The sequence below is a fragment of the Urocitellus parryii genome, chromosome 5, assembly GCF_045843805.1.
Source record: "Urocitellus parryii isolate mUroPar1 chromosome 5, mUroPar1.hap1, whole genome shotgun sequence".
Taxonomy (NCBI): domain Eukaryota; kingdom Metazoa; phylum Chordata; class Mammalia; order Rodentia; family Sciuridae; genus Urocitellus; species Urocitellus parryii.
Genome location: NC_135535.1, coordinates 19,916,223 through 19,943,274, shown reverse-complemented (window position 1 = coordinate 19,943,274; position 27,052 = coordinate 19,916,223). Strand labels below are relative to the sequence as shown.

At 37.7% G+C, this 27,052-nt stretch overlaps 1 protein-coding gene across 1 annotated transcript in view; it reads left to right on the top strand.

Annotated features, from left to right (window-relative positions):
* The window catches only part of Ano4 (anoctamin 4), a 189,638-nt gene that overhangs the window by 98,366 nt on the left and 64,220 nt on the right, over positions 1 to 27,052 (top strand). The window contains exons 9-13 of the mRNA XM_026398251.2: positions 9,641 to 9,747; positions 17,100 to 17,155; positions 19,546 to 19,667; positions 22,023 to 22,157; positions 23,651 to 23,747. Coding sequence (XP_026254036.2) covers positions 9,641 to 9,747; positions 17,100 to 17,155; positions 19,546 to 19,667; positions 22,023 to 22,157; positions 23,651 to 23,747 — 517 coding nt within the window. The remainder of the gene's footprint in view (positions 1 to 9,640; positions 9,748 to 17,099; positions 17,156 to 19,545; positions 19,668 to 22,022; positions 22,158 to 23,650; positions 23,748 to 27,052) is intronic.

Here is a 27,052-nt window from a genome sequence, read left to right as displayed (position 1 = left end):
TTTGATACTTTGGCTAGGTATAGAATTCTATATCTAGCCAAAATTCTTTTCCCTCAGAATGTTGAAGATCTTATTCCATTCATTTCTAAAATTCAATACTATTGCTTAGAACTTTAAAAACACTCCAATTCCTAATGCTGTGTAACTTTTCTCATCCGTGATAGCTTTTATGTTAGTATGTTTGTTCCTAGAATTCTAAAATATCATAATAATGTACCTTGATGTGGTTTTATATTCACATATTTTACTGGATACTCAGTGAACCCTTTCAACATGGATGCCCCCTTACATTTCAGTTCCGAGAAGTTTTCTTGAATAATTCTTAAAAATGTTTTAGATGATTTTCTCCTTTATCTCTTTTCCTGAAATTCCTGTTTTAAATAGTAGATTTCCTGAACTGATCTTCTAATGTTCTTATTCTTTCTGTCCTTTTTTATTAATATATATCTTTTTGCACTAGGAGATTTCATCAATTTATTTTCAATGCTTCTATTGAGTTTTACATTTCTAATTTTTTAACTTTTAAGGATTATTTTTATTTTGATGATGTTCTGGTTTTTCAAAACATATTTTGAGCTCTTTTCCCCACAATTGCAAATATCTTCTCAGCTCTCTGGGGTTAATTATTTTTAAAAAATATTTATCACTTTATATAACCTAATTTCCCCAAACATGTTTCTTTCTGTTTGTTCTCGTTGGTCTTTTTGTATTATCCTCTGTCTTTTATGTTAATAGGCTTCCTCAGACATCTAGTGAATTTTGACTGACTGTCCATATTTAAGAAAAAGAAATCAAAACTTACGTTAAAGTTCTGAATAATAGGTAGGACCTCATACATGGCTGGATGGTTTCATTTTGGAGTCTTCACTATCGGTATCTTTAGATCTCTTTCCTGGGTTGGTCAGATTCCCCAGAGGACATTTTCCAGTCTCCTGCCTGGAAAGTTAAGGTCAGGCTACCAGGGTTCTAGAGCCTGAGAGGATGGAAACAGCTGCTGAGTCTCAGCTTCCAGTACTCAAATATTCACTTGATCCTCTAGTTTTCACATGCTGTCCCTACCTCTGACTATGCGTGGTGTCTTACCGTTCAATAAATACGGAAAATAGCCTCCAGTCTTCTGCTACAGTACAGGCAAAGATCTGGAGAGCTAATTTCTTCCTGACAGATTTCAAATATTTACTTTAGCATCCTTTTTACCCAACTTCTAGAGGTTACCGGTGCCCCAATTCTAAGTCTTTACAGAATTTTGTAGTATAAATATGATCATTCATGATTTTTTTTTGGTAGCACTGGTTGAAGATTTAGCATTTCCTGATCTAAAACTGTTACCATTTCTCTGTTTGCACATTCCAACATTTTGTTGCTGTTTTTTTTCCTGCTGTTTCTTCCCTTTATTACTTATACCTTTATTGAATTACACACACATAAGCACTATTATTTTCATGGAGTTTAGAGAAAGAGACAAATTGAATGCAAGTGATTAATTTTCTATCTTTACCTGGAAGCCTGAAGAGCAAGTATTTTATAAATTCCTATTAACGCTCAGATAGCAAAGATGATATCATGAAATACAATTAGAAAGGAGTGGATTTTAAAAAATGTCTCACATTGCTTTATATTCCAATAATTTATCATGTTAATCCTAAAAGTAGGCTTGAAAATCTTCACTAGTCTGGATTTTGAATATTATATATTTGGTCCCATAATCTTCTCATCCTTTTATTCTTAACAAGTGTACTTAAGATTAAATATTTAGTTTTTGCATTGCACTTGCCTAAATCTCAAAAACTCTTAATAGGCCTTGTCATATAAAAAGAAATTAATTGGTTGCTTTGTTCCTCTTTAGATTTTCATTAATATGAGGATATAATTTAAGTGACAGTTAACTATCATTTTGCTTCTCCTTGTTAAAAAATAAATCTCTATTTAAAAGTCTAACTAAGAAGGATACTTGAATATTTATTTCTAAGGCGTTATTAACCTTTACTTTTCTTCCTGTGTTGTCAAGTAATACAACTTCAGCCATCAGAAAAGGTAGGTAGGTTGGTTATCTATTGCTACCTAACAATCTACCACAAAAAATTGCTGACTGAAAATTACATTCATCTTATTTGCTCGTGATTCTTTTCTTTCCCAGCAATTATGCTAGGTTCAGATGGGCAGATCTTCTACCATTCCTCCTGGAGCCAATATGTAGCTACAGTTTTCTCTACTCAGCTGGCTGCTCTTGGCTGGGTTTCTCTCTCCGTGGGGTTTCATCTTCAGAAAAGCTAGCTCAGGATTCCTTACCTTAGCCTAGCAGTCTTGGGGCCACAGGCTAAATAATTTCTCCCACATTCTGTTGATTAAAGCTTGTCACAAGTCCTGCAGTTTCAAGAGGTAGAGTGATTGCCTCTACCTCTTGACGGTAGAAGCAAGAAATTAACATCCCAAAGGAATAGGGAGGAACCACAAGGAAGTGGAGTTTTGCAGCCATTTTTGCCATCTACCACAGCGCCCTCTGGCTGTAACTTATTCATATTTTTCCCTCAGAGAAAATGTACTCATTCCCATCCTAGGTCCCCTATCGATACCATCCCAATATTGCACCAGGCTCGAAAGGTCCGGGATCTCCTGTTCTTCATCAAGTTATGAAAATCCTTGGATACAGCTCCATAGCTGTGGCCAGAGACCTGTAAACAGAAGAGACAAGTCATCTGCCTCCTACATTTTCGAAATGCAGTGATGGAACAAGGACATAATCATGACAATAGGCACTACTATTCAAAATAGGGAGCAACAGAAAGCATGTCATTTTTATTCCCCCAGACTAATTCAGAAATTCAACTGACACTTGGTTCATTCTCCTTTATTCCAGAAAAAAAAAAAAGAAAGATGCTTTCATCTATTATCTGGCTTTGTTTTCTAACTTGTCACCTGTCTTAGATTTTTAAATATGGAGGTCCAATAATGTGTCTAAAATTCTAAAATAATCCTAAAGACCCATATATAAATAGTCAAATGCTTCTTGATAAAGTTACCACTTCCTCTTGAACTTGTAAACCACAGAGATTTAAAATTTTCAAACTTTTGAGAAAACTTACTTGTTTTATCAATCTCCAAAATTCCCTAATATACGTTTAAAAAAAAAAGACTTTAAAAATCTTCTTCATTGCCTTTATTTCACCCAAAAAGCAGCATCACATACAAACATTATTATAGGATGAAACTGATTTTGAGAAACTTTAAGTTAGGGGAATAAAAAGGCAAAATTTAACTATCATATAATCTGACAATTTCTGACACATCCAGAGGGCCTTGGGGTCATAAGGAACATGGTTTATTAATCACTTGAGCCCTAGAGTAGGGAATAAGACAGAGCCCTACCTTCATATTAGGAGTTGGCATTCTACAGGGAGGGAGTCCAACAGTGGACTGGAAGACAGGTGTCTCCCACTCATGCCCCAATTAAAAATTTCAGAGAATAAACTATAATAAGGTAAAATGAGATAATGGGATAGGAACAGTGATTTTCAGGTAAAAGAGAGACTTTCTTACCTAGACTGGTGACATTCGAGACCCAAATGTTGGAAAGAACTGTGTAGACCTGAGAAAGGAATTTGGCCTTTATTCCAAATCTATGGTAAACCATTGGAAATTTAAAGCCTAAGAATAATTATTCATTCTTTTAAAAGATCATTGTGTTTGTTCTATAGAAGATGAACTAGAGGGAGAGTGAAATACAAAGAACAGTTAAATGACTATTACATACTGTAATGTTTTCCTGGGAAGAGCTTTTAAGAGGGTAAGAAAGGACCAGATTCAAGATCACAGTTGGGAAAGACCTGCAGAACTTGATGGATTGGATGTCAAACATAAGAGAAAGAGAGTCAAGGGTGAATTTCAAGTTTGTGATTTATGAAATTGGGTGCATAGCAATGCCATATTTTTTAAGATGGAAGAGAATAGAAGAAAGGGGAATTTTTCTTTTACAAAGGTGGAGTATACATTCTGGATACTATGTAACCCTGTTCTTGGTCAATTAAAGATTTATGACCTGTGTTTTCCTAACAAGTAACTGCATCCCAGAAAGATTTGATGAGTTTCTTGAGACCACGCAACTTAAGTGGAAGAACAGGACTTGAACCCAGGTCATTCGACAATTTCACATGGTCTTATAGGGCACACTTTGTCCCTCTCATGCTTGCCTGCTTAAGTTACTGTAGCCATAGTAAGGTACAAGGTCCAGATTCCATCACTTAGGCAGTCAGTGGCTGGTCTCTGCCTGCATGCTCAAAATATCACCTACAACTTAGGCAACCGTTTGCCTGCACTGTCAATACAGTATCATCTAGCCACATGTGGCTGTTGAAATTTTACTTTTAATCCACTAAAATTAAAGTTAACTTTCTCAGATGCACTAGCCATAGTTCAAGGGCTCTGTAACTGTGCATAAGTGATCAGTATTATAGGGCATAGTGCAGAGAGAATTTTATTTTTTTAAACAATGCAGGCACTTAAAAATCTAGGGCATTGCACATACGAGGCAAGAGCTTTACAGACTGAGCTACTTCCCCAACCCAGAATGTTTTTATTATCTCAGAAATTTTTATCCAAGAGGGTTGAACTTTAGGTAACTCAAACTATTATAAAATGTCCCTTGGTTCTATGAATATGATGAAAATGGAGTCTTATCCTAATATCTGCAGTCTAAGAGGAAAGTTTAGAAAAAGAATTGAGTTGTTTTCTGCTTTGAAAGTGGCACATTTCATACTAGGCTGATTTTAAACCCAGCACTAATGAGCCCCTTTTCCCAATTGACAACCTTGAAGGTTTGTGTTTCTCATTTTATCTAATAAGAGCAGAGGATTCTCTGAGAAGGGGAGCTGGGTTTGTTTCACCTTGGCAACCCCTCCCTCAGAATGCATACTACCCTGTCGCTTCCCGTTTTCCACCCATTTCCAGATATACACACACTCAGTGACAGTGCTTAGGACAGTGCCAGCATAATATTTACTTGTTAAACAACCCAGCATATTACAGTATTTTATAGCCCTGCTGTGAACAGTTGGTATAGGAAGAACCTATCAGTAAAGAGCAAATACAACTCCAGGAGGTCAGTAGCTAACACTCATTTGCCAGGCATATTTCCTCCCATTCCTTCTTTCCTAGCCTAGAGGATATGGGGATCCCAATCCCCCAGGGCCCCAAGTGAAAGCCCAGGCTGCTCACCGCCATAGGAAGCAGAAGGCTGGCTGAGACTCTGGAAAAGAGACACTGGGGGCTTCAGGCTCCAATCTGCCCATTACTTATTGAGCAGGTCAACGGGGCCTTCCTCCCAGGGCACGAGTGAGGCATCCGGAAGATCCCCTTCACATACTTATGCACAAAGGCAGCCCTGTGCTCCTAGAGGTTTCCTTTTCAAAGAATTGAGAAGATATGGAACAAAGAAGATGGTTTTTGAATCCCTTCTTGCCACTTGCTGGTTGTATGAATTTGGGGAATTGATACCATCTCTCCAAAGGGGTAGAACAAGGAGATGTGTGTACCAAGCTGTGTTCTCAGAGTCGATCCTCCACCAGTTCAGTTGATTTCCTTCTTCATCCCTCAGAGGGATGGTAAGGATAGACCTAGAATATAAACACATTTTCTTCTTAGGCTTTCTTTTAAAAAATTGTTTTTTTCCGTTTGATAGGTAGTAAACATGATAAAAATTTCCTAAGTGTACACAGTGAGGTTTCCTTTCCAAATTTACAGCCACTTTGTTCTCCCAGAGGCAACCAGATGTGTATATATCCTTCAATGGTCATTCTATGTATGCACCAGAAAATATGTATGTCAATATATTTCTTTCTGGGTGCTTCCTTATATGGATATTTTCCTCTGATACAAATAACTATGTAGCTGTTTTGAATTTTGTTTTCTCCCGGTACTATCTGGGAGACTTTAAATATTTTCACTGAGCATCCTTCATCTCTTTAAAGTATCTCACTGTAGAGTTGTATCATATTTGTTTATCCTACTCTTCACTGATGAATTATTAGGTTATTTCAAGACTTTTGCTATTATAACCCATGCCATAGTGAACATTCTTGCACATCTGTCACTTCCCACATGGGTAAGTATATTTGTAAATTTCTAAAAGATTAATTTCTGGGTCAGAGGATATATAATGAGGACATGCGGAATTTTGGTGAATCTGGTCAAATGACCTCCATAGAATTTGTACAAGTTTTCCTCCTCAGCAATATATAGGTACAGAACTGAGTTTATCAGCCCACGTTGAGCCCTGCTCAGAATCTTGGGGCTCCAAGTCTTATATTGGCCAGAATTTTTCATCTTATATCATGTGTATGCATGCATGCATATAAGTGCAATCTCATTTGTGTTATTTGTGGCTAAGAAAAGCATGAGAATATGATATAGGGAAATATCAGTCATCAGTGCTCCTTCTCATAATCCTCCTGTTGGAAAGAGTGACAGAGAAAATGAGACTGCTCCACGCCCCACCAGAAGAGCCTTAAATGTGCAATGTTAAGGGAATGGCTCTGTTGGTAGTTGAAAGAAATGGAGAGGACAGAAAGGGCTCCAAGAAGCAGGAATAGGGTCAAGATTTAAGGAGATGAGATACAGTTCCATAGCTCCTAGCCTGGCTAGTGTCCTCCAGAAATCAGCTCTTTTGATTTAACTTTAAGTGTTTGTCCTGTACTTTGCCCTATGCTAGCTAGTGCTATAATACAGAGATGGGCATGGCTGATATGTGCCTTCAAGATACTCATACAGACAATCCAGGAATATAGGCAGATAATTTTGATATAATATGATAGAAGCGACAGTAGTGGTGACAGCTGACTCTGGGAGCCTAGAAATGCCAGTCAGAAGGCACAGCACTGCTTGTTGTCTCACGTAATTATATGAAACCCCCGAAGAGTAATTATAGTGTTATACCTATTTCACAGATGAGGAAACCAAGATCCAGGAAAGTTGAGGGATGACCCCAACACCACAGAGTAAGTGGCAGTGCTGAAGCATAGATTAAGGTCTGTCTCACTTCAGAGGCTTAAGAGAAAACAATGATGATGTTGAACACATTGAGGGCTTTTAAGCACATCTCCCTCTTCATCCATTCAGTGATTTCTGCTTCCTCCTCTAGCATAGCACCACACTGCATTTCAGGGTGAAGATGGGGTGTGGAGCAAGAGCTTTGGAAAGAGATATATCCTGAGCTGAGGGTGCAGGGATGCATGGAAACAAGAAGAGCATGCCAGGCAGGGTTCCTCTTGGGCTGACCTCATGCAGAGCCATGTATAGAGAGAAGCAGGCAAGACGGGTGACAAAGAGGGCAGCCTCTGCAACCAGATCCTGATTTGTCCCTTGGCAGATAAGTGTCTTTCGGCACATCCCATAACCTGATTCCTCACCTGTAAAATGGAAAAATAAGCCTCACGTTGTGGATAGTTGTAAGGATTTAATGAGTTTGTGCATTTAGGGTGTTTAGAATAGTGCCTGGCACATGTCCCCTATATGTGTTCTAGGCTCCAGGTACAACCTAGATATAAGGAAACTGAAACAAGATTTTGGAGCAGGCCCCTAGTTCTTATTATAGAGAACCATCACACATGGGCTCAGAAGATGAAAAGTGGTACTATAAAAAGAGAAGGAAGCAGAAAAACATTTCATGGAGGAGAGATATAGGCTTTTAGCCCCAAATTGTCTCATCAAGCATAATCGTGCTTATCAGCTTTCAGTTATCATCTGAAATTGTTAGTCAAAATGGGCTTTTTATTTGTTGTCTATTTCTTTATGACATCTTTATTTGGTATTAAAAGGTAATGGCCTGTCCCAAATAAGGTGCAAAAGCAGAGAAAGATCAAATGAAAGGAACTGCACTCGATGTTACTCTTGGTTTTGTTTTTTTTCCGTCTTCCTTTCTGATGTCATAAAATGTCTTCAGAAAACCCAAGAGAAAATGCGAGATAAATGCTGCAGCTTCCTTGTTTACGCACACAGCATTCATCTCTCACCACCGCGTCAAATCACCTTTCTCTGAGGGCAATATTTTCTAAGACAACCCAAGAGAAGCAAAAGTGGGAGGAAAATACTTCTCCAAGGAATCAGCTCTTGAGATGCACTTTTGTCTTCATATTCTCCAGCCTTTCTCCCCTTTATCTGTCATTCCACTCTCATGTTCTCAACTCTGTTCCCCCAAACTGAGCTCCATGCCTGGACCACCCTTCCTCTGGGCCAGTTTTGTCTCATCAATTACAATTAATCAGCCTCCATCTTCTCCAGAAAAACGTGTCAGCTATTTCCTCAGTGTAAACCCATGACCTCACATATCCATGTGCCAGCCACTCACTGGACCCCAGGGCTACAGCTTGCTGTCCTGAGTGAACCCACAGTCCTATGTGGGAGAAAAGGCATGAAAAAGGAGGTTGAGTCTACCTTTCTCTGCCATAGGCTCCTGTTTGTCTTACCCATTAGACTGTAAGCTTTTCTATTTTGCTTGCCAATGTGTCATCAGTACCTTATGGAGTGCCCTTTGTAACTATCTGATGAAGAAATGAATACAATGACAATACAGAATGACCGGTCAATCAATGTGCTTGCAAGGCAAGAAATAGTACAGAGGAAGGAACGCTGCATTCTGTGAGGCTCAGGAAACAGTTGGAGCGGTGGAAAGCTAGAGGAGATGATCTCAAAGCTGGATTCCAGGGTGGTGGTTATTAATATTTGTATGTGTTTTCATGGAGTCTGACGTATAGGAGGATCCCAATAAAAGTTTACTAAGCTGATAAACTTTTAAATTTTAAGATGCAATTACACTTAGTGTTGCTAATATTCTACCATATTTCACATTTCTACATTTCTGCATTTCTGGGACGAGAAGACACGGCCATTTTATGCCAGATTACATGACCCTAGAAGCTCTGCCTATTACCTAGTAGGGTAGGAACACCTACTAGACAGTCCAGTGTTGTGTATATGAGTGTGTGTGTGTGTGTGTGTGTGTATGTGTGTATGTGTGGCCTATGAGCCGTTTGAAAGCTATAAAGACTGGATAGGCCACTGGTTAAATGTTAAAAAACATATCTTAAGTTTATGCTTAAGCTTATACTACTGGGTTCCCTCCAGTAGAGACCATGGGAGAGTGAGGGACAGAGATGATTTCCCAAAACTGGCCCCTCACCTCACCCCTGAGCCAGACCAGAGTTCATTACCGAACTTCTATATCCACCACTCAAGCCAGTTTCAAATCTAAAAATTCCTGGAGAACCACCTGATTATAACATGGGAAGAGGCAGGGTAAAGGACATGGAGATAAAAACAAAACAAATCTTTAGTTGAATCTATTTCATGACCTTACTAAGCAAAAGTGAAAAAATAAGACCTATATTTGTTATCAGTTCGTTTTAAGGTTTTATAATTTCATTTATCTCCAGCTCCTTCCTGGCTTAATGCTGTTACTGCTCAGAATTCTGAGAACCAAAACTACTTAGACTCATGGTCCTACTGCTTTGGCGCCATCCCTGGGCTCTCTCCTGCTGTTCATTTAGGATGGCTTCAAGATACCTCCATCTGAGCAGCACCCAATGATAACACATGAGATCTCTCACTGCCAATTAATCCTCAGCTTTGTGTTTTCAATGTGTGTGTGCAGCTTCATCATCCACAACAAAGACACTTTCTTCAACAATGCCACAAGAAGTAGAATTGTACATCACATTCTGCAAAGAATAAAGTACGAAGAAGGAAAAAACAAAATCGGTGAGTGGCATATGGGGTATGACATACTACATTTAGATTTGGGGATTAGTTTTCTTCCTTTGATTTCATTACTTTTGAGTCAATTCTAGAAATGCTTATCATTTATAAAACCTCCATTACTTTGAGGAGCTGTCCATAAGTGTAAAATCTTCCTAGCATCCTTATGTATCTTCTCTAAAAAGCACATCATGTCATTAATCTAAGATCATGGAGAATTTCTCTCAATTCTACAAATCTTTATGGAGTGCCTACCTTGTGCCAGGCACTGAGCAAGGAGTTAGGGAGATGAGCACAATTCTACTCTGGAGATTTTGCCCAAGAAGGTAGAGGGAGAAAACAACAAACAGGTAAATATAGTAAATAACATGAAGAAATTAAAATGGGTGGTTGCAGAGATAGACTGGCCAAGGTCATTGAGATTGGGTGGTCAGGGAAAACCTCCTGAGGACCTGAAATCTGAATTGAGACCTGAGTGATAAGGAGGCAGCATGGGAGGATGGAAGGTTCCAGGCTGAGGGAGTTGTCACACTTAATTCTCCAAATAATCACCTTCCCCATGAAACAGCCTCCACAATTTATATTTTAGGCATTTTTTTATGAGAATCTTCCCATATTAAATTACCAAATTTCCTGCCTTATTAAACAGGCAATTGTGTGTTAGAAAGGTTTGGGAGGCTTAGTCCCAACAAAGATTTTACTGATACTTTTAATAATGACCTATATCAGTCTGGGCTCAATAAAGAAGCAAAAGCACATATAATCTGGACAGGGAAAGTTTAATATAAATAACTAACTATGACCAGAGATTGGAGTCATGAAAGATTGGCTGGTCAAGGGAATGCTGAAGAATAGAAGAATAGTAGAGATTAGCAGTTTCCTCTGACGAAGCTGAAATCCAGACCCTATTGGCAGGGGTGCAGCTGGGCAAAGGAGTCTGGTGGAGAGCTGCTGGGGGTCTGCTGTCTGGAGTCTGGGGGAGCTGCCTACATGGGTCTAAGGGAAGTTGCTCATTGGCATATGTTGCTCCAGTCACGCTGCTCTGTGAAGCCACCCACAGAGCTACTCCCTTGGGGAGTGTCATGTGCTGCTGGTCACCACGTACTACAGGAGATGGGTGCTATAAAAATGGGCGCAGCAAAAGCCTGGTGAAAGATACCAGTATCAGGAAGAGGAACTCCTTCCTCCATCAGTTAACACATAGAGGTATTACCAGCTGACAGCTCCATTACTTCAAAGCACACAGTCAAGATGCATTTGGAGCTAAAGGGCACAATACATTGATAACTGATACATAATCTATTGCTCTCATGGGGCAAAGCTGAAGGATATATACATTGGAGTCAGGAACCTCAGTGATCTCAGCAGGTTGGTACTCTAGGCCAAATCTAGCAAGATGACATTTAACAGTTTGTAAATGTAAAGTCCTACACTCAGATCAGCAAAATAACTGCCCCAGTACAGTGTGGGAGAAATGTTTCTCAACAACATCATGAGAAGAACAGATTTGAGAGTTGAGTTGAATTCAAGCTCAGTGTGAGTCACTAGAATAATGAAGCTGCCAAAAAAAATCTACTTTGATCCCAAGCTGCATAAATTAAAATAGAATAGGGAGAAATAGATAGCTACCTGGTCTAGATCCGAATATACCTGGAATATATATTCAGAGAAAGTCGGTGCAGGTGCATGTAGAGAAATAAACCTAATGTAGATCTTTCATAACTTGGATGGTGTTGTAGTTGAACACAACCCATTCTCTCTACAGAACTCATTCATTCTTAAAATATACCCTCTCCATAAAGTCTTCTGGGCCCATCTAACTTAAAGGAATTATTCCCTCTTCTGAATTCCTATGACAATTATTTTTGGAGTGTTTATTTGATGATTTTAATATTATACAACTCTTATTGTCTACAATTGCTTTCAATGACATTATGCAAATTTACCACCTAAAAAGAACCACTGCCAATATTTTGCATCCTAAGTAATTTAAATATTAACTTTGTCAGTTTTTTTTCAACAAATTTGGATAGCATGTATACCTTTCTACCATACTTTATTTTTTTTAGTTATGAATATACTAGAAAACAAGTGAGTGAATGTCAAATTATTATGGCAGTAGCTATTCTGGATTACTTCATAAAACACAAATAACTCAAAAGACAGCCCCCTTACTAACACTGGTTTTAGCATTTGCAGTCTGCCTTGCAATTCATTGTGACAAACTAGTATGCTGAAAAGTTACTACTGAAAACTGCTGGTCTAGATAAAAAGCTTCAAAACTATAAAGAAGCTGCCTTATTCATCTTTTCATTATCATGGCCTAGCACAGTGTCTGGCTTCTAGAAAGAATTCAAAAAATGCTTCTTGAACTGAACTGAAAATATTTTTTAAATGATTGCTGTCTCCTTATGAGTATCCTACACAATTGCCAACAGTACTGTGAGGCCATACAGCAATTATTATGGTTTAATAATATTTGCATCTCAAATTGGGAGCTGTTTTTACAGTTAGACAAAAGGAGATAAAAGAAGGGCAGAGACCATGTTTTTTCAGTGTTCTGAAGGAGCACTGAAGTATAGTAAAGAGATTCTAAAAGCTTCTATGATTTGATGAAATGAGGTGAAGGATTATCTTTAAAACCTTCAGCACTTCAATAAGGATGAAATTGAAATATGTCTAATTAGATATAACCGTTCACAGAATAAATTATTAAGCCAAGATTATGCATTATGATTAAAAATGTAGAGTAAAACTACAAATGGTCTATTTACTTACTTTGTTGTCATCTTTGGTTTCACAAATTAACAACCTGGAAGTTGGAAGAAAATTTAATTTCTTGATAGAATTAATGTTTATCCAATGTTATTTTCTGCCTGAAACTTTCTGTCATCTTGCATGAGCCAACATTGATTAGAAATAACACAAAAATATTGATTTGTAGACATGATTCATAAGGGTGTTTTAGTGGAGTATAAACTGCCACTATGTAAGTTTTTCAAACTTACTCTGAATTTATTGCAACTGTGAAAATCAAACCTGGTAAAGCTCACTTTAAGATAGAGCAATTAATAACTCAACAAAGATTCATTGAGCAATATGTGTGCATACAATGAATCTTGAAAGGTCTTTGTATTTTCAAAATGTGTGTTTTTAAAAGTGAAGTTTGTAAAGTCGTAAACTTTAAATATGAGCTACTTTATCACTTTGCAGGACTTGATAAGTTATGATAAACATAAAGGTTATCATCAGAGTCTCTTATTATGTCTCTGTGATCCTATTTTTTCTAACATCTGGGATATTTGAAATGTATCAAGGACATATATAGAATATTCAGTAGATGCTCCAGGAAATCAAAGCTTTATGTAACATAAGTCTTGACCTGAAAGTAACTTTAAAGAGCAACATGTTAAACTTCTACTTCTGGCCAAGGTGAAAGAACAGGCATGAGACTTATTCTCCCACCTGAAACAACCAAAAAAGGAAAAAGATAAATTATATGACGCAGTTAGTTTCAAGACACTGAACATTAGGAAACCCAAATCAGGGATCCTTGGAAACAGAAAACAAATGGGATGAGCCCCACAACTGACTACCCTTCGATTGGCAAGGAAGGAGAATCCAGGCAAAGCTGGGGAGATTTCAAGTTGAGAAGATGTTGCTGAGAGTCCCGGGAGCCCCAGGCATTTATAGCTCACAGAACAAAGTTCCAGAAAGTAGAGTTTCCAAGATCTGCAGACATGTCCATACAAGGGCACAAAGGTTAACTTTATTGCATATTTCTCACTTTGAATATAATCAAATTAGATGACAATAGAGCAAATCTTTAAAGTATTGAGAAAAAAAAAAAGTCAACTTAGAATTCGATACCGGTGAAAAAAATCTTCCCCAAAATGGAGGTAAAATAAAGAATTTTTCAGACATATTAAAACTGAAAGAATTCATCACTATAAGATTTCTCCTATAAGATATGTTAAAGACAGTCCTTCAGGAAACAATATATAAATATTCTTGTGCTTTAAATATCATGAGTAGATAACTGACCACTTAAATCAAAATAATAACACTATAATGTGAGGTTTATAAAATATGTCAAAGTAAAGTATATGTTATCAATAGCTTAAAGGTTATTAAGGGAAGAAAAGCAGCCTCCAATTTCATGGGACTTTCACTTGAAGGTAGACTATGATGAGTGAAAGATGTGCTCTAAGCTCTAAATCAACCACTATCAGAGTGATGGCTAAAGAGCCATCATGAAATCATGAAAAATAAGTAGTACCAAAAAAAAACCCATAAAATAAGAAAAGAACAAATGGAACAAGTAGAAAACAGTGTGGTCACAGACTTGTATGTACATCTAAAACTATCAGTGATAAGTGGTCTAAAGACCTCAATCCGAACACCAGAGATTAATATATGGAATAAAACACAGTCTAAGTTATTACTTCCTGCAAGAAGAGCACCTTAAATATAAAGAGACAAATAGGTTAAAAGTAAAGGGATGGGAAAAGATACGTTACCATAATAAAAAGGAAACTTAAGTAGATATACTGATGCCAGAAAAGTAGATTTCAAAGCAAAGAATATCACCCGGGATAAAGAAAGTTCATTTTATAATGATAAAGAAAGTTAATCTATTACAATTCATTAAAAAGATGCAAATCATAAAATAAACAAATAGATAAGTTGGACTTCATCAAAATTAAAAGTTTGCTCTTTAGAGAAAGATTTTTAAGAGAATAAAAAGAGAAGCCACACACTAAGGAAAAAATTCCAAAGCATATGTCTAACAGTATCTAAAATATATCAAAACCTCTCAAAACTTGTTATAGATTTGAGACTGTAGCTCAGTGGCAAAGCACTTGCCTACCATATGTGAGGCATTGGGTTTGATCCGTAACACCGCATAAAAATAAACAAATAAAATAAACACATTCTGTCCATCTACAACTATTAAAAAAAATCTTGTTATAAAAAATTTGTAATGGGCATAAGATTTAAACACATATCATAGAAGATATGTTGGTGGCAAACAAGCACATGAAAATATTTTTAGCAACATTATTCATGAGGGAATAAAAATTAGAGCCACAATGAAAATCGCAACACACACATTAGAATGGCTGAAATGAAAAGGACTCACCACTCCCAAGTGTTGATGAGGATGCGGGAGAACATGAACCCTCGTCCACTGTTAATGAAAATGTGAAATTGTACAAACACTCAAGAAAACAGTTGGCGTTTTCTCAAAAAACTAAACACATACCTGCTGTATGATCTAGCCATTGCACATCTATGAATTTATTCAAAGAAAAAGTGAAGCCACACATCCGTGCAAACTTTTACATGAGTACTAATAGCAGCTCTATTTGTAATAGCCCTACATTAGAAATACCCCAAATGTCCATCATCAGGAAAATATACAAAAAATTCTTATATACTCACATAAACAAATTGTTATATACCAGATGATGGAAGCTACACAGCAATAAAGAGAAAGAAACTACTGATAGTCATTTATAACCATATAGATGAATCCCAAAATAATTATTTAGAGTGAAAGAAGTCAGATGAAAAATAGCAAATACTTATTGACCACATTTATATGGAACTCTAGAAAATGCAGACGATTGATAGTGAGAAAAAGCAGATCAATGTTTGCATGGAGACAACGTGAGGAAGAACGGCAGGCTACTAAGTGGCATGATAAAACTTTGGAAGTTTGATGAACATCTTAGTTGTGTTGATGGTCTCATGAGTAAGTACATATGCCAGAATATATCTAATTATACACTTCAAGTGTGTTCTATTTATCATATCTTTGTTATAACTCATTAAAGCTATTCTTTTAAAAGATCTATGTATTTACCTACACTCCTATTTTATGGATGAGAAAATTGAAGCCTGAGGACAAAGGAATTTTTCCAAAGTCGGACCACTAGTCTAATGCAGAAGAGTTAGGTTTTTCCACAATGAAGCTTCTAGGTCAAAACAGAAGAGCTTCTGACTTAAAATTATCCTTTTTTTTTAAATGACACATTGATCTGCTTCTCTCTGTGCATTCCCTTCTATGCCAAGCACTGTACTAGATGTGCTTCATTGTTTTTGTGTTTGAAAACTGATTTCCAAAAAGCTTCTACATAACAATGGAAACAAACAACAAATTGAAAAGACAATCTACAAAATGGGAAAAAAATATTTGCAAACCATATATCTGATAAAGGGTTAATATTCAAAATATGTATGAAACTTACAGATAGCAATAGCAAAAAAAAAAAAAGATAACCTGATTTAAAAATAAGCAAAGGACCTAAATAGACATTTTTCATTTTCCTAGAGAAAATGTGCAAATGGCCAATAGGAATATGAAAAGGTACTCAACATCACTAATCATCAGAGAAATGCAAATCAAAACCACAATGATATCATATCACACCCATTAGAATTAGAAAAGCTGTTATCAAAAAGATAAAGAGTTAAATATGGTGAGAATGTGGAGAAAAGAAATCTCCCATACACTGCTGGTAGAAATGGAAATTGGTATAGTCCTTGTGGAAACAGTATGGAGGTTTCTCAAACAATTTAAAATAGAATTACTATATGACCCAGCAATTCCAGTTCTGGGTACACATCCAGAGAAAGTGAAATCAGTATGTTGAAGAGGTATGTGCACCCCTGTGTTTATTCAGCATTACTCACGATAGCCAAGATACAGAAACAACCTACATGTCTATGGGCAGATGAGTGGATAAAGAAATTGTACATATACACAATGGAATGTTCTTCAGCCATAAAAAGAAAAAAAAATCCTGCCATTCTGACAGCATGGATGAACTTGGAGGATATTTTTCTGGGTGAAATAAGCCAAACACAGAAAGACAAATACTGCATGATTTTACTTATTGGAATCTAAACAAGTCAAACTTTTGGAAGCAGAATAGAAAAGGAGAAACAGGAAGATGCTGGTCAAAGGGTACAAAGTTTCACTTATAAAATGAATAAGTTCTGAGACCTAAGGTACAGCATAGGTGGTGATGGATATAGTCATTAATTAGATTGTCATAATCATGATAGTGTATTATGTATATCAAATTATCACACTGTACACTTTGAATCTATTCATTCTTGACAACTCAATATTTAAAACAAACAGATTTCCCAGCGATTGATCCCAATTACCTAGCAGATTGCAAAGTTTTCTTTTTAAACTGTTGGTCACCCCACGTAGGTTTGAATTTTCTTAAAGCCTAGATTCTTTTTTTTTTTTTTTCCAGAAAGTACTAATCTTGGTAGTCTTGAGAATCGTGAGGATCTAAACTCACTATTAACTGGAATGGGCTTATTTGTTGCTTTAGGTCTGAATCGCTTGCTTACCAATGGCTCCTATGAAGCTGCTTTTCCCCTGCATGAGGTATTGTGCTGCATTTTCTTCTTCCTTTTAACTTGTTACTAAAACTGGCTTCTAGGGATAGTCATCAATTGAGTTTGTGGCTATGGCTCAGAACTGTAGATATTTGCTCAGAATGAATTTGATTTGTTTAATGGGTAATCGGGGAGGGTCTATCTGCATTCTTTTTATCTCTCCCTCAGCATAGATTTATTTCTCTATGTCTTTTTCTATAATTGAAAGAACACTTAAGAGTCACTCAGCATGAATTCAGAGGAACAGCTTAGGGACTGTAAATCATGCAATTTAAAAGTCGTTGAAAATTTGCATGAGGCACCAGACAGAGAGGAGAATGTTTTTGAAATAGATAGTCTTTGCAATAAATAAATTTGTAGGTATTCCTTGAAAGAGTGGTAGGAAGTCATTTTGCAAAGTTTCCAATAAACAAAGGGTGATAAAGGAAATTAATAGTATTGTATTCATCATTATAAGATATGTATAGATGTTGACATTTTCCTTATTTACTTCCTGGTCTTTGTGATACATAATGACTTTGATAAGCATAATGGTGATCATGCTTAATTTGGTTTTCCAGTAGATCTTGGATTATCTAACCCAGAATTCAATACCTGAGTTCTCTCATGATTATTGAGAGGTTATTGTCATTTTCACAGTGTTAAGCTCTACCATGTACCATCACTATAGGACACAGAGACTACAAGACAAATGTCCTAGCCCCAATTCTGTGCAAACAAATTAACCAGGTTTAAACTGTTTGCCAATAAACTTTGGAGGACAATTCCACCTCTCCATAAATGGCAAGTCTTCCCAAAATGTACTTTTTGTTTGGCTTACAATTTTTTTCTCTTGATTTTGAACACTAAGAGGATGTCAAAGGTGAGGTAGAATTTTTAGAACCATATTTATTAAGAAAACTAGAAGCTGTGGTCTGAAATGCTATTTGCAGATGACTGAGAGACACTTTTTTAAATTCTTCTTTTAGGTTGACCAAAGCAATCATTTTGACACAAAGGTTTACAGAGGCCACAGGCATGTATTTCTGAACTCTGAAGACAGATTTTTTTCCCAAAAGTTTCTGTGTAGCTTCCTGTAGTTATAGGCTGGCTTTGCCTAGAGAATGTTTCTATGGGTACCACATTCTCCCCACTCCAAGCCCTGACCCCTGGTATATATCCAAGTAATGGTGGGCAGATGTACAATGGCCGGGGAGTAGATAGCCTGGCATGAGGATATCCGAGCAGAGGCAGCTACAAAAAACCTACAGAGTAATTTGTGGGAGTCTCTACAGAGTAAAGCCCTACATTCTATGAAAAGAAAGTTTCCAAATTAGTAATAACAACCACAATAATAGTACCATTACTGTTTTAAATTTTTTGGGTGGAGGGTAACCAGGGATTGAACTAAGGGACACTTGACCACTGAGCCACATCCCCAGCCCTGTTTTGCATTTTATTTAGAGACAGGGTCTCACTGAACTGCTTAGTGCCTCACTTTTGCTGAGGCTGGCTTTGAACTTGTGATCCTCCTGTCTCAGCCTCTCAAGCTGCTGGAATTACAGGTGTGCGCCAGCGCGCCCAGCTCCCTTTTTAACTTTTTGCTCTCAGTTTAATTCATTTATATTATTCGGCCTCACAACCACCTTCATAGGCAGGAAGGACAGGTATTGTTGCCCTTGTTCCATGTTACAAATTTAAATAGAGTTTGAGAGAAAAGTTCACCCTCCTTGGAGTCACATAGTGAGTTGGTGGTTGAACTGAGTGAGACACACCCACCTTCCTTTATTCCCACCTCTTTATTCTTTCCATTAAGAATGGGATTCTCAGGCTGATGTGAATAATTCATTTGCCTCCGAAGGTTTATTTTCTGTTGGTCAAACTACCATTGCCATGAACTGACCTCAGAAAAACAACCACCTCTCTGGCCCTGGGTTCCCTCATCTGTTGAATGAGGAGGTTGAATTTGATTCGAATGATTAGAATCCCAAGGTGGCTTCCAGCTTTCACATTCCAGGATTTTCCTGTTGATCAGGCTGTGAAAAGGCTGTGGCTATGGCTGTTGGTACCAATGACCCTACCTTGAGTGAAACAGGGAAGAGATCTAATCACGCTTGGGCAGTTCTATGACATTGGGAAATCAGGACTCAGAGTATTTAGGGGGCTCGTCCACGATCTCCTACATAAAGAGCAGTGGGACTGAATCCGAACTCAGTTCAAACCTGCCTGATGTTTACCAGATGGCATTATCAGCAAGATTAACCCAACTATGTACCTTTTAACAGAGAGGGCTGCTTTTTCCTTCTTCTCACCCCGTTGCTACTCCTGCTAATGTTACCCTCAGCGTTTCCTTGTGGCTGTGTGGATATCCCCTCATTGGCAATGGTGCTTTTATCCCAGGGAAGTTACAGAAGTAAGAACTCCATTCGAACCCATGGAGCTGTGAACCACCGGCATCTACTCTATGAGTGCTGGGCTTCCTGGGGCGTGTGGTATAAATACCAGCCTTTGGATCTTGTCAGGTGAGTTTTTAACCAGCTGCAGAGAGAAAGTCTTCACTGAAAGATGAGCCATCACATCACGGAGGGGAAAAAGGTTCCGAAGTGCAGAGTTCTTGCTGTAATTCCACTTCTTCCCTGAGGGTAGTTTGTCAGAGGACACTGGTTTTCTGGGTAAACTGACTTTCCCTCTGACAAGGTTGGGGCCCAGGAAGGGCATAGGAGATGGGCAAGGCTCCCTGGGAGACCACTTGAGGAGCAGGTTACCCTTGTGACTGCCATTGACAAATCGTTCTATAGAGAGGTAATACTGCTTACATGCATTAATCACAAAATGGAATATTGTTGAGTATCCCTAATATAAAAATCAAAAAATCCAAAATGGTCCATAATCCAAAATTCTTTGAGCACTAACATGATGCCACAAGTGGAAAATCCCACACCTGATCTCATGGGATGCATCACAGTCAAGACGTAGGCATAGGAGCAGGGTGCGGTGGCATATGCCTGTGATCCCAGTAGCTAGGGAGGCTGGTCAGGAGGATCATGAGTTCAAAGCCAGCCTCAGCAATAGCAAGGTGCTAAGCAACTCAGTGAGACCCTGTCTCTAAATAAAATTCAAAATAGATCTGGGGATGTGGCTCAGTGATTCAGTGTCCCTGAGATCAATCTCTGGTACCTACCACCAAAAAATGTAGGCATACAAAAAAATATTGCACAAAATTACCCTCAGACTATGTTTATGAGGTGTGTATGAAACAAAGGAATTTCATGTTACACTTGGGTACTGTCTTCAAATTAACTTATATATTTGTAAACATTCCAAAATTTTAAAAAACCCAAAATATGAAACACTGTTGATCCAAAGCATTTTAGATAAGGGATACTCAACTTTTACCATGTAAATAGCACATTCCAATACACTTCAGCCTTATTTTAATTTTAATTGAAAGCTACCAGCATTTAAAATTTGCTTTAATTACGGGTCAGAAAGTATATCAGCTTTTAATATATGATAATGGTGAAGTGAAAATGTATGTTTTTAAAAATCATATCTGCCCAACCTTCTGCCATAACAGCCCTATTCTCTGACATCTCATTGTTTATGTAGAGACTGGTTATTAAGGTTGACTAATGACCATCCTCACTTCATGGATTCCTCATTAATGAGAGCATCATGTCTCATTTCCTAGACTAGCTGGATGTGTTTCACTTACACTGGGGCCCTAAAAAGTGAGCTCTGGGGGAAAAACAAAAAGAGAACTATTTCAACCCCTGAGTAATTGTTCTTCCTAAGAGAGCCCCCGTTACCTTGTTGCCAAGTGCTTATTCCTGATGCTCCAAGGACATTGACGAATTATGTACTATTCTTTGTGTTGGTAGCAAATGATCCAGATGATCTGGATGAGTTGAAAATATTTTCTGAGATGAGATAATTTTCCTTTGACCAGACTCAATGCATGAAGAAGAATAGTGAGAAAGGGGGAAAAAAAATTCTCTTCCCAACCTCAGTCCCATGTTACAGAATTAGATTGATTGGAAATTAAGATCATTACTTCGGGCAAACTATCTCCACCCGTGACAGTGTTTTGATCAAGATTTTACAGTGACTCAATGAGTATTAATTAGCTGTTCATTTTATTTCTAATACTGTGCTAAGTACCGTTGACAAAGATAAATGGTCTCTAGTGTTGAGAAACTCATTTTCCTCCAGGCAAACGGGCCCTGCACTCTGGAGATAATTAGAAAAATACCAGACCATCCACAATGAGGGAGGTAACGTGTATCAGGAAGGCTCTAAGTTTTACTACTCAGAAAAATGGAAGGGATGGATGCGGGTCAGCACCCCTGACCCTGAGAACTGAGTCCTGGAAGAGCAGCAGGATTTATGTCAGCAGAAACAAGAGGAATGAGTAGACGGATTTGTGGAGTGTCTCAGGAATCTAATCTCTTAAATACTTCTTGTCCAGTAGCTCATATTTGCTCCAGACCTCTTGAGCCTAACCACCCCCTAGCATCCCTGCATGTCTTCTGCTTTTCCCTTTATCTCCATCTATTACCTATTATAACAGGTGTCCCCTACTTTGCCTCCCTTTTCCTACTCTGGCCCCTTCCAATCCAATCTGTGTTCTCAGAACATGCTTGTGTATAATCCCACTCTTGGATGGAAGGGCCAATTCTCTTTCTGATATAAAGTAAAAGGAGAAGAAATTAAACCCCAAGCCTAGATTGGATCAAATGTTCCCTTCTCTTCGCTTACCTTCTCCGCGTTTTATCAGGAAGGCCAGCCAATACAGTGTAAAATGACTGAACAAAGTGTTCGAGGGCTGAACTTCCCACACTTGACTGTAATTTCTAAGTCTGTCGTGCCTCACACAGGCGGTACTTTGGAGAGAAGATCGGGCTGTACTTTGCCTGGTTGGGCTGGTATACCGGCATGCTCTTCCCAGCTGCCTTCATCGGATTGTTCGTCTTTCTGTATGGAGTCACCACCCTGGATCACTGCCAAGTCAGGTACGGGGAGCTCTCGGGTGGGCCTGCCTTTGCAGAGTATTTTAATGAGAGCAACTAAGAACAGAGCAGGGAGGAAGAGCAGGAAGAAAAGATTAACATTAAACAGAGACATGAGGTGGGAGGGAAAGGGAGGGAAAAGGGAAATTGCATGGAAATGGAGGGAGACCCTCATTGTTATACAAAATTACATATAAGAGGTTGTGAGGGGAATGGGAAAATAAACAAGGAGAGAAATGAATTACAGTAGATGGGGTAGAGAGAGAAGATGGGAGGGGAGGGGAGGGGGATAGTAGGGGATAGGAAAGGTAGCAGAATACAACAGTTACTAATAGGGCATTATGTAAAAATGTGGATGTGTAACCGATGTGATTCTGCAATCAGTATTTGGGGTAAAACTGGGAGTTCATAACCCACTTGAATCTAATATATGAAATATGATATGTCAAGAGCTTTGTAATGTTTTGAACATTTAATAAAAAAAATGGTTCCTTATGCTTTGGGGTATTCTCAGACTGGAAACACAGCTTTTCATTCCAACTTCCTTCCCAATCTCTGATGGAAAACCTCAAAAGGCTCAATTCACTACTTGTCTCCACCCATTGTTCTTGCTGCTACGTGCTTCAGCTATTATGGAAGCGAAAGTTGCCTTTATAGACATACATACACCTGGAGCAAATCACTTTCATTCACTGGCTAAAAACTGCTCTCTTCCTTCTTTTACCTTTCCTAAAACTAATACCTACTTCAAATAATGGCCTTACAGTCCTTTTTCATGAATTCTGATTTTTATAAGGACCATTTAAATACCTAGATCACAAATACAGCTCACCAACTTACCAGTGTCCTGGGAATGGTTCACAGTCAATCATTGTTTCCTTGGTTCTCTCACCAGAATATAGTTTAAGATATTTACAAAAATCTTATTGCAAAGCTGGATGGTGACCTTAAATAATATATGTAACTTTTTAAAGTGATCACAAAAATAAAAGTGAGTGATTGAGTCTCCTCCCTATTGAAATATTTTACTTACTGAAATTGTTAATGAGATATAATTTTCTCCCAGGATTAAGGTCCCAAGTTATTTCTATTTAGTCCTCCATTTTTAGTTTTGTCATGCACACAGAGTTTAAATTAGGCATTTTTAGGTATCTTGTTGCTTCCATAATTCATTATGAAATTACTTCAGACCTAAGAAATTTTGTGAAGAACTTTTAAATAATTTGGGGTATGACCACCGATGTTTTGTTTCATATATTTTCCCAAGTGTAACATTAATATGTAAAGCCAAGAAACAGCTTCATAAATAAGTAGCTTTATCAAACTATTAAACTGTATAGGAACTTATTTATATTAAAACAGAAAAGACAAAGAAGTTTCCAAGAGCAAAAATTTAATCTACTGAATTTTATCAGTTGAACATTTTAATGAAGTTGCAGGAGAAAAACGATGGTCCATGTCATCAAAAAGCAGTCTTTTTCTGTTTTCTTTTCCAGTAAAGAAGTCTGCCAAGCTACAGATATCATCATGTGTCCTGTGTGTGATAAATACTGTCCATTCATGAGGCTGTCTGACAGCTGTGTTTATGCCAAGGTAAATCCAAACAGGCAGCATATTAGGTGGATTGAATTTGACATACACCTCCCTGAGGGACCGTGAGTAACTATATTCTCTGTCATTTCCAGTCTTTCATATGCAAGCTAATGTTGTAGGATACACTTATCGCCATCATTCAGTAGTCTAATGCAAACATCTTTTTAAATGGACATATGTATTAGTCAGCTCTTGGCCACTGTGACCAAAATACCTAACAAGAGCAACTTAGAGAAGGAAAAGTTTATTGTGGTTCACAGTGTCTCAGGTTCATTCCATGGTTGGCCAACTCCATTGCTCTGGGATTGAGGTAAGGCAGAAAATCATGGGGAAGGGCATAGTGGAAGAATATTTTTCAGCTAATGGCAGCCAGAAATGGGGAAGGGAGCAGATTCTAGGGACAAGATACATTATCTCCAGGGGCATACCCCCCCCCCCGTGATCTACCTCCTCCAGCCATGCTCTACCTGTCTGCAGTTACACATAGTAATCCATTCAAATTGTTAATCCAGCCAATGGGTTAGTCCACTGATGAGGTTACAGCTCTGATAATTTATTGTTTCACCTCTGCATATTCCTGCATCGTCTAACATGAACTTTGTAGGTGATACGTCATATTCAAACCATAATAACATGTATTTAAAAGATAGGTTTCTAGGTATCATCTCAAGAAGCTAAAGCATGACACAGTGCAAAGAGAAAAGTTCAAATTTTTGTTGTTATTTAAAGTAACTTATTTGTATTGTTGATGACACATTGAGCAATGATATAGGTCTCTCATAATATTGTATATTCTGAGAGAATTGGTGTGTTTTGTGTTGTTTTGCCCTTGTAATCCTGTCTACTTCTTTTTACATTTAAAAATATTATTCTGATAAGGTGTGTACAGGTTTCACCAGACTGCCAAAGGGATCCATGACAGGAAAAATGACTAAAACCCATGCTCTAAGTATTCTTGTGTTATTATTGGAGACTGTCATGAGCAAGTCTTTTCATTAACATAGACCAAACACATTTGTGTCTTTCTACAATGTCAGAATTTATTGAATAATAAATTCACAAGCTACACCATTTTCATCAGTGGCAGTTCACTGAATACTTGTGAGACTCACCTGGTAGTCATAAGCTGGACAATCACAGGTTCTTTTACTCCAATTTTAATTTCTAATATCTATTAACACTCAAGTCACACACTATACTTTACACAAATATATGTGTATATTTAATATATATGTATATATATAAACATATATATATAATATCTATCTATATACATATAAAAGAAAGGCTAAGAAAGGATTAAAGGTACCATAGGGATTCAGGAGGATGAACTAAGCAAAGGCAGAGAGAGAGATGCAAATGTGAAGAGTCACCGTAGATGGTCAGATAAGATTAGGAACTACCCAAAGAACTTGTTCAGGGTGCAGAGCTGTCAAAGTGCAAGAACTTATTCTAGGCCAAGGTCCAGATGAACAGCAGTGTCAGCTTGGAGTGCGCCATGTGTAGTCATCACAGGCAGGAGAAACCACTCTCTACTAAGGCCCAAGGACAGAGATGGAGGTTCATTGCTATATCAATTTTTCTAGGCAAGACTTGTGACCAGAGGCCAGGTGATGGGTCAGGATGCTGCCTTATCCAGTCTTGGGGTGTCCCTCCTTTTATGGGTTTCAAGTGAGGGGATTGCATCATTTGGTGGTCTGGTATATTCAATAAGCTTGTGGGACTGGTTTTTTCCAATGTGAGTTTGATATGCTATACCCATGCAATTGTGTGCTCCTGACTAATTTGATAAATTCACAGGGGGTCATTCTTAATAGCATGATTGATTGATTGATTAGTTTATGCCTTATGGTTGTGCCAGGCAGATGGTGGTTGTTTACTTGTACAAACGAAGTGTGGAATTATCCCAGCTCAGCACTTAAACTCAGAATGGAGTAGCGTATGGCAAACTACTGCTTTACAAAATGGAGTCACAAAGGTCTACACACAGCCTAAAAACTGTTCTATACATCATGGAATAACTCAGGGAGGGCTCAGCCTGCTCTCCACAGGGACACATGACATATATAGGTTTGGATTTTTTAACTGCTCTCTGCTACTTATCTGGGAACAAGTTATTTAACCTCCCTGAAGCTGAGCTCTCTCATCTATAAAATGAAGAACATCAGGTTTGTTTCACATGTTTGTTTTAAGAAGTGAGGTAAAATATATACTGAGCATAATGTCAGTAAGTAATAGCTGCCATCATTTCTCCCTCTTTCTCATCATTATAGTGAACAAGACTGTGATTCACAGCCGGCTCAGCTGCTTACCTCATTGACCTTGTTGTACATATACAGCTTTTCTGAAACTGAGTTTTCTCATGTATAAAATGCAAGTAATACATATCTTCTTTCCACTCCATTGGCATGTCATGACTGAAGAAGACAGTGTATGTGAAAGTGCTTTGGAAAAAAAAAACATGGCACCATTATTTCCATCAGATTTTTGTTATGTCCCTTTCTCAGGCTATGCCTTACTTTATTATTGGACACATTTATCTAATCCCAAGAGTCTTTTTACCTAGGGGCAATGTCACTAATGGAAAAAAAAATTAGCTGGAGTTTGGGTTAATGAACTCTTTTTCCAAGAATCACTGCATATGGATTTGCCCAAATTCCAGATATAAAAGAGTTGGCAGATTTTATTGAACCTCTGCAATTACTGCAGCCTGGATCTATCTAATTACTCTGTTGGTCTTGTACATTTTTGTTCCTTTTAAATGAGAACATTTGAAGGGAGCCCAGATCCCGCCCATCCAGGATGTCTTTAGCACTGCAGGTGGCTGGTCCCTGTGGTTCAGGGAACCACAGAAGTCAGCTGTGATTTTAGAAAGATTTAGGCTTTTAGTATGTGTCACTAGGAACCAGAAAAGCACAAGACACTTTCCTATCTTTGGTATATGAGAACAAATTTAACAGAGTAACCTTGGAAAATAGAGATTTGGTGAGGATCAGAAGTTCTTTCAGTAATGGAGTTTTATTTAAAGGTCATGAGATAACCCTGAATGACTCAGGTTTTAAAATTCTGCTTTGGGGAAATCTCAGAAACAGAAGCTGAGTTTCTTTGGTTTAGGATTTTATTTATTTATTTATTTATTTATTATTTAATGTAAAGTTATGCTTGGGTAAAGTTCTCTTTAGGAGAAAACATTAATAATTCTTTAAAGGGACCATCATGAATAGTTTAGAGTACTTAAATTATATAAGGGCTTCTATTAGCAGTTATTCTACCTAACAAATTATCTAGAACAATAATAATTTTAA